Raw genomic sequence first — 15,906 nt, forward strand, 5'->3', positions numbered from 1 at the left:
GTTGATTCACAGTGTTACTGTTTTTCCCACCTGTGTATTTTAGATGCTTTCTCCTTAGACTGTTCCCTCTTCTTTGCCCTGCCATGCAAACTTTGTCATAGTTTGCAAGCTTTACTTTTAGGTGTAGTCTTTCATATTTCCTTTTCATAAATGAGTAAACAGAAGTTTTGCTGAATATTCTAGTTCATCCTCTCTTATTGTGTATTCCAGCTACTACGCCTTGGTTTGAGTCTTACAGAGAATGCTTTCTTCAGTCCATGCCTGCATCAGATCACGAATTCTTAAACCACTATGTTGCATGTATCCTTTGAGTGTTACAAACCTCTCTAGTGAAGGCTGTTACAGCTGGTTGCAGAAATGTAATGTAGGAGACTTTGAAATTTTGCAATAATTCTTTTTGCCATTATGATTTGAAAAATATATTTTTTCAATATGTCCTACTATACAAACTAGTTTCCTAAGGGGTCAGGGTTTTCTTTGTGGTTAGTGTGTGGGTTCTTTAAGCCACAGTGTTTTTTGTGTTAAACTGAACTCTAAGCTTATACCTGTAAATTAAACTTCCTCATCCTAAAACACTTTCTGCTGTAGTTCTCTAGGTATCTTACTGTCCCTTATGTGCAACAGAGGCTTGTGTTTGGGATGCACCTGCTGCTTTTTATAGCTTTTTCAAGCAGATGGAGGGGGGAGGCTGGGGGAGGGTGTTTTGGAAAATCAGTGAGCTTTGAGCTTTTTTGGACAAAAAAGTCTGGAAAGATGCCTGAATGCTTTCACTTTTTTTAACCAAAACTTAGGCCAGTTTGCTTGTCTACAGGGAAAATAAAAATATGCACTGTTTCATGATGTAGTTGGTGTTTAGCTTTATAATAATTATAATGCTGCAGGTTTCATAACACCTACTCTGTTCCTAACTCTTTACTGTACTTGATCATTTCAGTATGGTGGAACACGTATGTTAGTAGCCATTAGAGAGAACTATTTGTGCAGATTTAGCTTGGCAAAATATTCATTCTGGCCTTTGACTTCTGAGTTTTAGAAATATTTACAGTACAACTTGCTTTCTGGCTTCTCTGAATTAATGTCTTTGATATGGCAAATAGATATAGCAGAGCAGGATGTTCCTTATTAATGATTGTGTAGTTGCATTGAGGTAAGTCTGAGCAGTTTTGCTTTTTACTCAGAAGATGTTGCCGTGTTTAAGAATACTGGCTGTTATCGTTGCTCAGGTGATACCTTAAAGTCCCAACTCTCCTTGGAAGCTGAAAACTAAAGTACACTGGGGGTGAATTGCAGTTACGTGTTTCATATGTGAACAGTTGGTCTGTATCTAAAATCTTAAATTGAACTATTAGCTATTATATAGTGGCTTACACTTGGATTCAGGAGCAAACTCCTGTTTCATCTCACATTACAGATGTTAGTTAATTGACTGTTTGAGTGGTTTGGGTGGTTTTTTTACTGAGATCAAGGCCTAATTCTAACTGCATGTGCTTTTGTGGTAGTGTGTTTTACAGGCTTAAATACTGTACTTATCTATTTCATTTATACACTTCCTATTTTATTATATGATTGGTGGCTGTTCCTGGGTTCTTTTGGTAAATGTCCTTAACACGAATTTAGGTATGCTTGTAGTTTCTTCTAGTGAACCAGAGCCTGTGGAGCAATTTCTGAAGCTGTCTCAAGAACAACATCGAATTCAGCATAGTAGTGAATACTTATATCCCAAGTGGTTTATCCCAAACACACTCAAATACTATGTGTTACTGCATGATGTAAGCACAGGAGAAGAACAAAGGTGGGTCTTCTACCTTCGGTGAACTTACAGGTGAACTCTTTGAAATGATTGTGGTTATAAATTCTGTGATTAAACATACCACAGGATCCATTAACTAGTATGCTGACTATTATCAACACAGACTTCTTTAAGTATTTAGATCTGCTTCTTGTGTTCATATAAAATGAAAAGAATCAGTCCTAGCTTCTTAAGGTAGATGCCTTTGCTAGCTTGCTGAACTAATTCTCAAAGATTTACTCTTGCATAAAGGACTGCTTTAAAAAAAAAAAGAGAATTTTCCTTTTAACCCTTATGGATAATAGTATCAAATAGCTTATTGCAGTACACACTTAAAATAGAATCGGTTTGATACCAAGACAGGGTAAATGTTGTTTTGTTTTTTTCAGAGCTGACTCCATTTATGAAGAGATGAAGCAGAGGTATGGAACTCAGGGTTGCTATTTGCTGAAAATAAATTCTCGGGTGTCTAATAGAGGAACAGATGAACAGATACCAGATCCTTGGAGTCAGTACCTTCAGAAAAACACTATCCAGAACCAGGTATTATAATATTCTGAAAACCATTTATAAGGTGCATATGAAAGCCCATTTGTGTTAAATTTTGCCTTGGTATTACGTATGGGTTTCTACAGAATGGGCTAATAGGCAGTCAATAGCTATGACTCTTTGAGGACATGAGTCCTCTTTCAAAGAACTGTCCTCTGTGCTACTTAAAATGACAGTAAGGACCACCTGAAATACTAGGCTGTCTGAAATAGACTGACAGGAGCACTGAAACAATAGACTTGTGCTTTATGCACTGACAAGAGCAAGTAACCTCAAAAGTGTCCTATTCATAGTAAATTTATACCTTAATTTTGATTGATTTCCTTCACTCTTAAGAACTGAAAAAAACCCAACAATTTTTCTATACTTTACTAAACAGTGTGGGTGTGTTTTGTGGGGTATGTGTGGTTTTTCTGGTAACTTCTTGCAATCCAGTCGGGTCTATCATCTGCAAAGATGGCAAGTGATAGTGTGTGTTTGCTTTAGACGGACCTGCAGTGTTAACTGCATCTGATTAAAAGGTTTGTTCTTGGAATTGTAGTTCTTTACCAAATCTAGTTGGTGCTGGAAAGTCAAAACATCACGTATTCTGTAAGCAAAGAGGACCAGTAAGTAATGTTCTACTGTAAACTAACTACAGCTTTTTTGTCTCATGTCAGCTGTCCAATATAGATGATTTTTATTTTTGTATAAGGTTGTTCAGGAATTGCTTTAGGGAGCATATTTTCACTGCTGGAGGCATTGCTGTGTAAAGAGTTGGAGTTGCTTACTTAGTTGACAGTGAAGCTATTTGAGCAAGCCAGAAGATACTTGCTTCATTTGGTGAATATAACTTTCATCTTTACAATAGGATGGGTTCTTAAAGCCTCACAAACAACTTAAGAAATGAATGTATACAAACAAACATGCTTTCTTAATAATTCAGTTAACTGTTATTAAACTTAACTACTGTTGACTGACTTTCCTCTGTGCACTAGTAGTCTTAAAATTCTGACTTTTTTTTTTCCCCCTGGAAGGATTGCTATGAAGATTCTTATACTGTGATTTCAAACAAGAATACTGATCACTTGATATCAGATGGCTTAGATGGTGAAATTAAAGGTATTTTTAACTTCTGTCAAAACATTGATGTGATAGTGTTTATATAGTTGTCTCGTGTCTTGGACAGTAATCACTTCAGTGATTTGTTAGGGAATTCAAAGTAATAACTTTTCTAAATGCTCAAAGATAATGTTAACATGGTGTCCACAAAGAAAAAAAAAATGCTGTGGTGCTGATTTACTGGATTGGTAGTTGTATCTTTAATGAGATGGCTATGGGTGTACTGGGTTCATCCTTTGTAAGATTAAGCATATTGTCTGTAAACTCCGACAATTAATAGAAAGTAACATAGGATTAAATGGTTAATTTACGTCATGATAAAAGTTCTGGTTAGTGTGCTCTGATGTAGCTTGGAAGCTGACATGTGTAGCTTTTTTCTACTTGTTTTTGGTTTTAAATCTGGAAATAACAAAGTAGTGACTTTGTAAGTCAGCTGGAAAAACTTGCCTCACACCTGAGCTCCTGGATGGCAGAGGACAGTAAATTGAATTCAAATTAATACATGGCCCTTTAAATTTTTTTTAAGGCAGCTGTGTAGGATTCAGATGAGAAGCATCATCAAATAGGGAAGTGGAGGTACCCCAAACTATATGGCCTGACTCGGCCCACATCCCTCATACCTGACTTGAAAAGCACAGAGAGATCTAGTCCATGTAGGAGAGCCTGCAGTTGCCTAAAAAAGTAGCTTTCTAGGGCCTTACAACCAGGATATAGCATGCAAGCTGCTGTTTGAACATTACATACCCAGCTTTACATTTAATGAGTAAAGTCCATTAAGGATTTGCTTTCACAGCTCAGCTTTGCTCAGTGCTAGCTAGGGCCAGATGAATCAAGGTGATTCTCTTACATAGAAAGGAAATAATAAATAAGAGAACTATTTCTTAGAGTGAAACAGTGTCTTGGTCTAGTTTGTATAGCTAGATGCAGTAGTGGTCAGCAGCCTTTCTCACTGAACTAAGAGGACTTCGGAGGAAGTTGTTTTTACATCATGATTGCTTGAAGGGCATGGAAAAAAGAAGTTTGGTTGTTACCTTAAAACATAAGCAGAAAAGAGGTGAACAGATTCAATGGAGCCATTGTAGTAATTGCTATGTTTCCAGCTTCTTGCGAATATTTGATTTTAATGTTTTCATAGTTTTCCTTCAAAGTGGCTGATACTAGTCAGCATACTTTTGGATTCTTTGCACTGCAATTGAGAACAAAAACCCTATGTGTTGTAGTTCCTGCGATTCCCTGAGCTTCCTGAAGATTTGCAAGAGTGATGTAACACTTGGGTAGTGCTCTGCTGCTGTCTGCTCTGCACTGATCTGTAGTGCAGAATAATTGGTGAATAGCTTTGTGTAACAGTTTGGAGTAAGGAAAACCTTAAAGTAGGTTAATAAAAATTACACTTGAAAACCAAAATGCTTAATTAACTTTATACTTGGATTTTTTGTTTCAATCTTTCAATAGATGGCCTGTCAAATAACTTTAAGACTCACCCCCTTCAACTGGATCATCCCAGCGGCAGTTTGGCTAGCACTGATTACATGAAGGCTACTGCATCATTGCAAGAGTCAAAGAAACCAAATTCTGGAACGCCTCATGGTGCTTGTTTAACACTCACAGATCACGATCGAATTAGACAGTTCATACAGGAATTCACGTTTAGGGGACTTTTGCCACATATAGAGAAGACAATTCGGCAACTTAATGATCAGGTCAGTTTACTTTTAAAAACACATAATAAGAAAAAAACCGTTGGGGTATAAATCCAGTTATCAAAAAATCTGTTTTGAAATTATTACTTCCTTCTGTATCTAATGATTCAATGATCTCATTGATAACTAAGTAAATTAAAGAGAAATAGCTGAAGTTACCATTTTTGCTCAATTTGTTTACTTAAAAAAACAAAACCCAACTTGTATCAACAGAACTTAAGTGCAAGGTGGCTTCTTGGTGAAAGCCTGTCTCAACTATTTTCAGGGATATCTGTCCTTGCTCCTAAAATCTTAATATTTTATGCTTCTGGACAGTTCTGGCCTGGAGAACAAAATGTACTTTTTGTGTTGCAATATTAGAAGGCACAACTAAAGTTAAGAAATGTATTTTCATCAATAATTGTCTGCAAAAAAAAGCTGCATACTTCAGTTGCTACTTGTTGACGGGGAGAACACATGGACACCCTAAATCATGCAGTTCTGTTTTGATCTCAGCAGTTTTTGCAACTGAATGTTTTCTCTAAACTAGGATTTTTTTGAAGTGTGATCATTAATATCATGCCTATGTTAAGTCAAGGGAATACATTAAAGTTGTTTCCATTGCATTTCTAAGTGTTTCACTTTTATATGTCTTAAACAGCTGGAGAGATGGATTGTTTTACGGTGGTACAATCAAATTACTGTATTCAGCATTAGACTTGGACTCAAATATCAATCTGTTACCTGAACTCTGTATTTAGAATTGTCTATTCAGGTTATAGTTTTAAGTACAAGGGGCTTTAATACAGAGTATCATATGCTGTAAGAAACACTCTCCCTCAATTGACTTTCAGGAATTTGTATATGGTGACCATGTTTACGCTTGGAAAGTTTTGTGAAGAAACAAAAAAGTGCATACCTAAAGTGTAGCAAGCTGCCTTACCATTGGGAATGTATTACTGCATTGCTAGTAGTGGTAAAAAAAGCATGATGTTACAATTTTAAAAATTATCTTTAAAAAGAGATGTAATTTGCCTTAGATCTTGGGAATGGTAATTCCCTGTGGAAGTCTCCTCATTAGTAGAAATGATCTAGAAGAATAAAGTTGTGTAACCTTGCTTGCAGGTATGACTAGTCCCCTTGATACTACTGTGGTAGTCCTTTAGGTGGATCATGACAGGGAGAATGCTCTCTTGAGGTTTGTATTTTAGTCTAGATTTTTAGGTTGGACTAATACCAGGGATTAGATAGTCTGTTAAATTTCAGATACATCAAATGTTTCAGTTCTTAGGATTGATATGTCTGTAGTTCACAGCATCCATAGTGAACCTCAGCTGTCTGAAATAGAAGTTGCAATTAATATATTTATTCTATCTCAGTGTCAGTGATTAATTCTAAAGGAGTGTGCTCTTGGTTATTGTTTTTGTTTCTTTGTTTTATGGAAAAAAACAATTTAGGAAGCCTTAATGAAGTGTGGATTTTTATATTAGTTTACAAGAGATATATTAGTATAAGTTAATGTAGTACTCTAATTTAGTGTCTTTTTGCAGTTAATATCCAGGAAAGGCTTGAGTCGATCACTGTTTTCCGCTACTAAAAAATGGTTTAGTGGCAGCAAGGTTCCAGAGAAAAGTATAAATGAATTGAAGAATACTTCTGGTTTGCTGTAAGTAATTTCAGTCCTTACCTTTAGATCTAAACTGAAAATGCACCTTTTTGGGGGGGGGGCTGGGGTGGGGGTGGGGGAGTGGGAAGGGGAAGCCTGTATTTATTTGTTTGGTGTTCTGCAAAGTGAACTAAATACCAGTGTTGTAAAAGACTTTAATTGGAGAAGTCATGAAAAGTACTATGCCTAAATGTGTGCAGTAAAGGAGCAGCAGAACTTAAAGAAAAAGGGGATATAAGAAACTGTTTACAGGCCCATTTTCCTGCTATATTGACAGTGAAGCTTTCTAAGTTACAAAGAATGTACATTTTTAAGAATAGTAGTAACAAAAAGAAGCTATGGTCTGCTGTAAGGGATTTTAAAAAAATATAGTACAGCTTTTTCTTATTTGAGCCAAATGTCATGTATGGGTGTCTTTGTTTTCCTAAATATGTAACTTACTGCAGTTATGTATTAAGTATATTGCTGTTGCAAGTGCCTTTGAGAGCTAAATTAAGGGGAGTTTCTTACTTTTTTGCACCTGTATTTTACACTAAAACCAGGTTTTAAATTTTAACAGAATATTCATTCTGTATGCTTTGTCATTTCCATCTATAAATGAGGATGTATAATGAAAAGCACTCTCCAACTGTCTTATCTGAACCACAGAGTTGTAAATAGTTCTTGGACATTACCTTGCCAAAGTTAATGTTCCCGATGCATACAGCTCTAAATTTGTATGTTCTGTGTCTTTGAATTTATAATCAAAATGTTGTTAATTTCAGCTTTCTGTATTATTTGAACTTGTAAGTGTGGCTTCCTTCCTACAAATTTGACTAACAAGTGTTTGAAAATGTTTGATCTTCACTGAAGTGATTCATATATATTTGACTAAGCAAAAGTTAGACTGATGCTTGCAGAGGACAGGAACTTGCCCAGTGTTTTGGCATAAGGCGTAATTTTTTAGTGGATTTTTTCCTTTCTAGAGGAATGAGGAGAAATAGCAACTACAGCTAGGTGAACACTCGCTCTCTTTTTCCTTCTCATACAGCTCTGTTTAGCTCTAATAATTAATCTTACTGAGCAGTTTCAGTGATAGCTGCATACTTCTCAGTATTTCTTGGCTAAGAGGAATGCTTACTTTGAATGTTAATGGAACAGTGGATCTTGTTAATTGAAAAGTAGGGTGTGAAACTAAGTTACATGTGGCAGAAAGGAAGCAGCTTCACTTAGCTTATTTTGGTTAAGGCTGAAGCAATACAGTTTTTATTCCTACTTTGTGAATAGAAATTAAGATGAGGGGACAACTTTATAGAGCATGTCTTGCTCTATTTATTAAAATTATGACTTTGAATTTAAATATTTGTATTTATAGGTATCCACCAGAAGCACCAGAGCTTCAAATCCGGAAAATGGCAGACTTGTGCTTTTTGGTGCAACACTATGAACTTGCATATAGCTGTTACCATACAGCAAAGAAAGACTTCTTAAATGATCAGGCAATGCTTTATGCAGCTGGAGCACTGGTTGGTACTTCACATAACATAAATACTCTGTGAACTTTTCCTAATAATCTCTAATATTTGTCTGAAGGTAACACTGCAATCTCTTCCCTACACTGCCAGATTCATAAAGGTCTTGCCAAATTTGGTGCATATCTTTTAGAAAATCTGAAAGTGTTCTCAAATCTATTGGCTGCTGTTTTATGAAGGGAATAAAGCTGTTACTGAAAATTGAAGAGTTAATTCTTAAAATGTGAAATATGGAAAGGAGACTACCTAGAATGCAGCCTCCAGCAAAATGCATCATTAAACTTGTAGTCTGATAACTCAAACAGGTGTTTTTGAGTCTGATAACTCAAACTCTTCTAGATTGTGGCAAAAAACTTATTTGCCAGGAAGTCAGGACTATGTCACTATGAATATGGTATTATATATTTTTTTTTTAAGAATCTGGAAGGGATATAGTTTGAGTATGTCTCTGAACTTCACTCTAAACAATACTCATTAATTTTTCTAGAGATTGAAGGTTTATGTGACTAAAATAACATTCAACAAGATAAATGAGAACACTGGAGAAAAATAAGCTTGTTTTAACAATTTTTAGGAGCTATGTTTTGTAGACTTTAGTCTGGTTAACTTGATAAAATTTGAAACTTTACTTTGTAGAGCTATGGAAGCATTCTTGTACGCTGTCCCATCTTGATGTAAAACCATTAAATAAATCTGTATTTTTGCAGTACAGACAGTTGCTCTGCATTTGGATAATCTGAAAGGTTATCTTAATTTCTTAATGAATGGTTTGTAGAAGTCTTAATTATGAATTTTTGCAACCTACAAGTCTGTCTTTACTGTAGAAAAACTTTGCTGTCTTACCTTCACCCTATAAGGAAAGAAGTAAAATTTCAGAGTGCATGTTTACTAGAGTCTCCTTGGAAGCTGAGAATGTTACTTCATTTAAGCAAAAGTCGGAAAACAGTCCTCATCTTAAAATAGATGGTAGTGCTACTTCATTGGAAAGATTGTTCCTGCAATAGGAAATTATCTCTTGGACTTGTAAAGCAGTACTGAGTCAATGCTTCTGCATAGTGTTGGGTCTACCATCAACTGAAAACATTTGTGCTGAGTGTGTATAACTCTCTTGCTGCTGTCTGGTTAATTACAAGCAGAGCCATAAATAGGCTGTATTGAACCTTTTATCAGTTATGGTGTGTTGGGTACTCTTTTATATGCCAGTAACTGATTAGATGAACATCTTGAACTAGTAGCTGTTGAAACATCTTCCAGGATTTTGAGGCTTACAATTTGAAAAAACTACAGTGGCAGTACTGAATTTGTCTTGTAGGAAATGGCAGCAGTATCAGCTTTTCTTCAGCCTGGAGCTCCTAGACCGTATCCTGCTCATTATATGGAAACAGCAATTCAGACCTATCGAGATATCTGCAAGTATGTTTACTTTATTACTGATCCAATGGGAGTTGAAATACCTGGTGGCTTAACTTTTCTTCCCCTGCACAGTGATAGTGCCAGATGACTAAAAGATCACAGAATCATGATAAACTTTCAGAGAGTAAGATATGCTAATTAATCTCGGATAACATGGAAGGGGATCTGTGCCGCTTTTAAGAGTGCGTATTAAACTTGTGCATTAGATTTACCTGGTAAGATTTTGGTGGTTGGGTGGCTGCAGGGATGGCTTCTGTGAGAAGACAGCAGGAGCTGCCCCCTGTGTTGGACAGAGCCAGTTCTCACCCAGCTCTGAAATGAACCTGCTGCTGCCCAAATATGAGCCTGTCTGTAATACTGGTGATGTCTCTGTGATAACATGCTTAAAGGGTAAGCATTGCTGCACAGCAGCTGTGAAATGAATGAGAAAATGAAACAGCCCTGCAGACACCAAGGTCAGTGAGAAAGGAGCGGGGGAGGAGATGCTTCCCTGCAGCCAGCAGAAAAGACCATGGTGAAGCATGTCATCCCTGCTGCAGCCCATTGAAGACCACAGTGGAGCAGGGATCCACTTTGCAGCCTGTGGAGGACTCAGTGCCAGAGCTGGTGGATGTGCCCTGGAGGAAACTGCAGCCTGTGGGGAGCTAACACCTGACAGGTTCCTGGCAGGAGCTGTGACCTGTGAGGAGCCCACACTGGAACAGTCTGTTCCTGGAGGGCTGTACCCTCTGGAAATGACCCATGCTGGAGCAATTCTTGAACTGTATCTGTGGGAGGGCCCCCATGCCAGAGCAGGGGAAGAGCATGAGGAGGAAGGAGCAGCAGAGATGAAATGTTATGAACTGACCACAACTCCTTTCCCTGTCCCTGTGCCCTCCCTTGGGGGAGGAGGAGGTAGAAAAGTTGGGAGTGAAGTTGAGTCTGGGAAGAAGGAGGAGTTGGGAAGGTGTTTTGTTTTTATCACTATCCTGGTCTGTTATTAATTGGCACAAATTAGTTTAGTCTTCCCTAAACCATGTGTGTTTTGCCTGTGACTAACTGGTGAGTGATCTCCCTGTCCTTACCTTAGCATATGAGCTTTTCAATCTGACTTTCTCCCCATGTCTTGCTGAGGAGGGGGTGTGCTAGAGTAGCTTGGAGGGCACCTGGTACCTGCCACGGTCAACCCAGCACAACTTGTTTCTGGCAGTTGGACTTCTCATTTATCAGATGATTTAGTTGGTTGAATCATTTTAGTTGGTAATTCTATAAATACAATACTGTCCTCAAAAATGCTGTCTAGCTTTGACTTTTGGAAAGCTGCTGTTGTAGTAGGATATGACACTTACTGTGCTTGTTCGCGGTGTCTTGCAGGGGATGAAATTTCATATATTTTACTTTAGGAAGGATAAATGGCAGAATACCAGTCTGATGCAATATGGAGAAAATTTGTCAGATTTGAGGTGAAAAGTTTTCCATGGTCTATTTTGATAAATATTAATACATTTATGTTTTTGCTTTAGGAACATGGTTCTGGCTGAACGCTGTGTGCTGCTTAGTGCTGAAATCTTAAAAAGTCAAAGCAAATATTCGGAGGCAGCTGCTCTTCTGATTCGTTTAACTAGTGAGGTAAAACACATAGTAGCTTTTTCCATTCTTGCCCTCCCCTGACTCATTTACTTACCCAAGCACTTCTAGGTTACATTCTGGTTCTTGTTCTGTGACGTTTTCTAGCCAAAGGTAGCAAGTGAGCCAGTATAAAGCATGAAGTGAAGAAAACTGTTTATACAGCAAGTGAAGAAACTAATAGCGTTATTTTCCTAGTCAAGTGACTTGCTTGACTTCTTTAAACGTGCTAAATGTGCATTTGTTATCTTTGGCTTTACAACAAATTCTCTTTGACGTTTACTTAGCTCTTGTATGGTATACTTTCAGTTTAAGAACTTATGGTTTAAAAGTATTAGCATGGCTTGCCAGAGCCATAACGATACTATCCCACATATAATCAGAAGTTCTCTGTAGTTTAACTAAGGCATTCCTGTAGCTCAGCTGTTATGAATCATTAGAATCTTACTGTGTAAGCGAAAGCTAGTCTGAACACTTCTGTAATATTAATTGGTGGAAATTAAGCATGGAATTAGCTTCTAACAGCCCAGAAAGTGTCTTGCTTGAAAAGGAGTGAAACAAATGTAATACCAGTAATAGTGTAGCATCCCCTATGTAGCTTGGAGGAAGGTCTAACTGGCAGTTAGTTCTGGCTTTGTGGCCAGCTGCACCAAATGTGATGCTTCTGAGACTTTTCCTGGGACAGATTAAGTGTGGAATAAATTTGCTTCATTCTGTAAGTTTCTCAAGTGTCTTTGTAGCTTCATCCTTGCCCTTTCAACTTAAGCTTGCTACCAAAATTTATGCAAGCAGTACAAGTTATTTAAGCAAGGAATTTAAATACTGTTGGCTCTGCATAGTCATTTTACAACTTAAAATCGTATGTAGTACACTTGTGATGCCTTCTGGAGTTGCAGGGAAAATCTTCATAGGATACTATGTAGGTGCCCTATATAGTATATTTGTAGTCCAGACAGCATACTTGGACATCGCTGATAGCAGGGTGTTCAGTTGTGGTAAAATCAAGTAGATTCTGTTCTGACTGGTTAAAGTAATATAGCAGTGTCTTGGCATGAGAAGGGGGTAATGCTAAGAAATTGTACATTATTAAGAAATCATCATAGTTCTTGTGATATTCACTAAGTTCCATTGCTCCCTCTGTTTTTCTTTCATCCTGTTAAAGCTCTGAGTTTGTTTCTAGCCTTAATATATGCAGGGGGAGGGAGAGGAAAAAGTAGCAGAGTGCTTCAGAGGTAAATGTTAGAAAGGGTAGCCTTGAGTAACTGAAAAAACAGAAATTAGTTATTTTGTCACTCAAACTGAAACAGGTTGATACATAAATCTCTCCACTGGAAAAAAATACCAGTGAGTTTGGTATTGAACACTATACATATAAGAAAGTGAAAAATACTTTTAGTCTTATTTTTTATATGCACACATATCAATACAATGTTGGATATAACAGAATCTTGAACTTCACAGCACTATTACAGTTTGTCTGTTAGCATTTAAACAAGGTCACTGTTATCTTTGTTTTTATTTAACTTTGAAGCTAATTCTCATTTTTACTTTAAAAATAGGATTCAGATCTTCGCAGTGCACTTCTGTTGGAGCAGGCAGCCCATTGCTTTATAAACATGAAAAGTCCCATGGTTAGAAAGTTTGCATTTCATATGATATTGGCTGGTCATGGGTTTAGTAAAGCAGGCCAGGTAAGTATTATCTTTCTGCATGGAAAATATGCCTGGTATTTGATACTCACTCTGAAAAACATGTTAAATGTGTCATTAGTCTGGAAGATGCTTGGCTTCTGATGCTTTTGTGTAAGTCAGAAGTATTTAGCTCTGATCTTCTGAAAATGACTTCTGCATCGATCAGCATAGTCTTTTACTTCTGATTGGAAGTAATGCTGAAGATCACTGTCTTAAGCTTCAAGTGATGTGTGGTTTTTTTCATTTCTGAGTCTGTTTTGCCCACAGTGAAATACAAGGCTTTTTATTTGGGTAAAGGATTATTTTTACTCTTGAGATAAGAGTGAGCTACAGGAGTTAGAGATTTGTTAAACTCTTACTTTATTAGAAAAATAGCAAAGTTTAGATATGTTTTTCCCGGTGCCTTGACAACATGCTTTTTAGTGGAGGTGCAGGTGTGTGAGCAGTTACTACAAGATAAACAAAAGCATCTCTATATGGCTGCTTAAACTTAAGTAGCAATTAAACCAATACAAATTAGACTGGTTTTAATTCCATTCATGTTCCTGTGTAGGCCACTCTAGCTGTGGTAAATAAATTCGAAGTTTGTTGGACATAACTTGTGTGCTTTATTTCTGCCTCAGTTCTGGGATAGAATCTCTAAAGATAGCTTGTGCTTGATTCCTGCTGAGGTTAGCCACCGTAGTTTGGTTATGGGGATTTCCTTGAATACGGTCAGTTTCAGTTTGCTGATAAGCTGCAAACCTCTGATAGAAATTTGTATTGCAAATCAATAATACAGCAGAACCGAGGCATCAGAATTATGTTTGAAACAAAGCCCTGTGGTCCTGGGGGGTGGTGTTATTGTATTCTTGGTTTCTGCATTTAAAATCACAGATGTGAAGAATAATAGTATTTTCCCCCCTTGGTTTTCTTCATGCAGTAGTTTCCCTATCTTTTGTTATGACAATACAGTACTGATAGGGAACTATTGATCAGAGGGTTTTTTTATTTATTCCTCTATATCTCACTCTTTTGCCTGGGAAAGTGCATGCGTTTTATAAAGCTTTGACTTTTTCTTCAGGTAACAGGTCTCTTTGTTTGTACCTAATTCTTGTAGGGATTCTGGTTTCCAAAGAATGCTTTTTCAGTGTTACAGTAAATGTAGGCGTTGGGTTTTTCCCATATCCGTAGAGGCACCAAAATATTAAATGCTACTGAAGAGAAGTCAGTCAGGCTGCGCAGCTGCGTACTGTAATACCATATTTTAAAGTGTCAGTAAGTACCTGCTGATGTTAAGGATTTACTGCTTATCCTGTGCTGTCATCACCATACCAATCTGAACATATCTTAGATTTTTTCCATTACTGCTCTAAATAAGGATACACTCTTCCCCTTTTTTAGAAGCTGAGACTTGCCTGTACAGTGAATGCATATGCAGATGTCCAATACCTAGACTTGGGATTGAATGCCCAGGTCTTGATGTATGTACAGGAAAGGAACTCTGGAGCTGATTGGGAGCAGAGCACCTATCTCCCAATGGCTGATGCGATTGGTAATTTTGTCTTGTATGTACTGTAGGGCTGTGTTTTATTGGTTTGCTTGGCATGGATTTTGTCCTAAGTGTGTCCACTGAACAACTGACTGGAACTGTCACACTGAAAGTCCAGTTACAGAAATGAAATGAAATGTTTTGAACATAGCTTATGTCCTGAGGCCTGGCAGTAGAGTTATGTAGACTGTAGCAGTCAGTCCTAAAGCAGCACCGTGCACTCTTAAAAGTAGTCTTCTCTTGTTTTCTTTTTTAACTTACTGCCTGTTACACTAGTCTTTGAAAACATGAACTCAATCAGCAGCCTAGGCTCTGTACTGTAGGACCCAACACTTCTGCGCTTAGATTAATGTTGAACAGATGCTCTGAGATACAGTTCTGCAAACATTACACTTAGGATGGGGACGAGGGTAGTGTAAACTTCAGTAACTTTTCTGATTTACTCTTCAACCGTCCTAACATTACAATGAGTGGTTAATGGGATTATTTGAGAAATTAACTTCTTTGGTTTTTTTTCTTGCAGAAAAAACACGCTTTACGTTGCTACTGTCAAGCCATGCAGGTTTACAAAGGGAAAGGCTGGTCTCTTGCAGAAGACCATATTAACTTCACTATTGGTCGCCAGTCCTTTACGCTTTGTCAGCTTGACAATGCTGTGTCTGCCTTCAGGCATATTTTGATCAATGATAGTAAACAATCTCCAGCTCAGCAAGGAGCTTTTTTAAGAGAATATCTTTATGTTTATAAGGTAAATGACTTTTTGGTGTCTTTATTCCTTGAGTAACGAGTAATTTCATTACCAGTAATTTTCTATTAAGTCATTAAATGATTTTCTGTCACATCTGCTTTGATCCAGGCTTGTGGTTTTATCTAGTTGATGTGTTCACTTTTTACTTCAGGTTTCAAAAAACCAAATATGCTGCATCTCATGTATGTATCAAGTGTACTTCCACTGGTGGGTATTAGTGGGACACTCTGTGTTTTTATTACAGTAAAGTGACGTCTTCCTTTTGAGGGCCATGGTTGAATTGCAGCTCGTGACAGTTCAGTTCAGTTTATTCTAGGAGAAGTGGGTCTGGGGTTTTTTTGATCAATTTATGATGATTTTTGAGGCTTTTGGTAATAAATCTTTAATAAAGACTAAGTAGCTCTGTCACATTTTCTGGTACTATAAAGCATTCCCCATCCATGTTGTAGTGAATTTTATTCTTTAATACATATTTTTGATACATCAGGTGACTCACTGAATTACTTCCAGGTTTGTGAGTGATTCTGGATTGTAGTGTACCATATACATTATGGGGTGTTTAGTGCCTATATCACCACACAACTTGCAGCCATGTAGTTATTTACTGTCTTTTAAAGCTTGTA

At 37.3% G+C, this 15,906-nt stretch overlaps 1 protein-coding gene across 2 annotated transcripts in view; it reads left to right on the forward strand.

Annotated features, from left to right (window-relative positions):
• The window catches only part of TRAPPC8 (trafficking protein particle complex subunit 8), a 55,525-nt gene that overhangs the window by 12,593 nt on the left and 27,026 nt on the right, over positions 1-15,906 (forward strand). For both annotated transcript variants that reach the window (XM_064442801.1, XM_064442802.1), the window contains 11 exons: positions 211-300; positions 1,618-1,792; positions 2,179-2,332; positions 3,355-3,439; positions 4,892-5,139; positions 6,669-6,784; positions 8,139-8,289; positions 9,608-9,708; positions 11,211-11,316; positions 12,873-13,004; positions 15,059-15,283. In XM_064442801.1, the coding sequence (XP_064298871.1) occupies positions 211-300; positions 1,618-1,792; positions 2,179-2,332; positions 3,355-3,439; positions 4,892-5,139; positions 6,669-6,784; positions 8,139-8,289; positions 9,608-9,708; positions 11,211-11,316; positions 12,873-13,004; positions 15,059-15,283 (1,583 nt within the window). The remainder of the gene's footprint in view (positions 1-210; positions 301-1,617; positions 1,793-2,178; positions 2,333-3,354; positions 3,440-4,891; positions 5,140-6,668; positions 6,785-8,138; positions 8,290-9,607; positions 9,709-11,210; positions 11,317-12,872; positions 13,005-15,058; positions 15,284-15,906) is intronic.

Source organism: Phalacrocorax carbo, chromosome 2, assembly GCF_963921805.1.
Source record: "Phalacrocorax carbo chromosome 2, bPhaCar2.1, whole genome shotgun sequence".
Taxonomy (NCBI): Eukaryota; Metazoa; Chordata; class Aves; order Suliformes; family Phalacrocoracidae; genus Phalacrocorax; species Phalacrocorax carbo.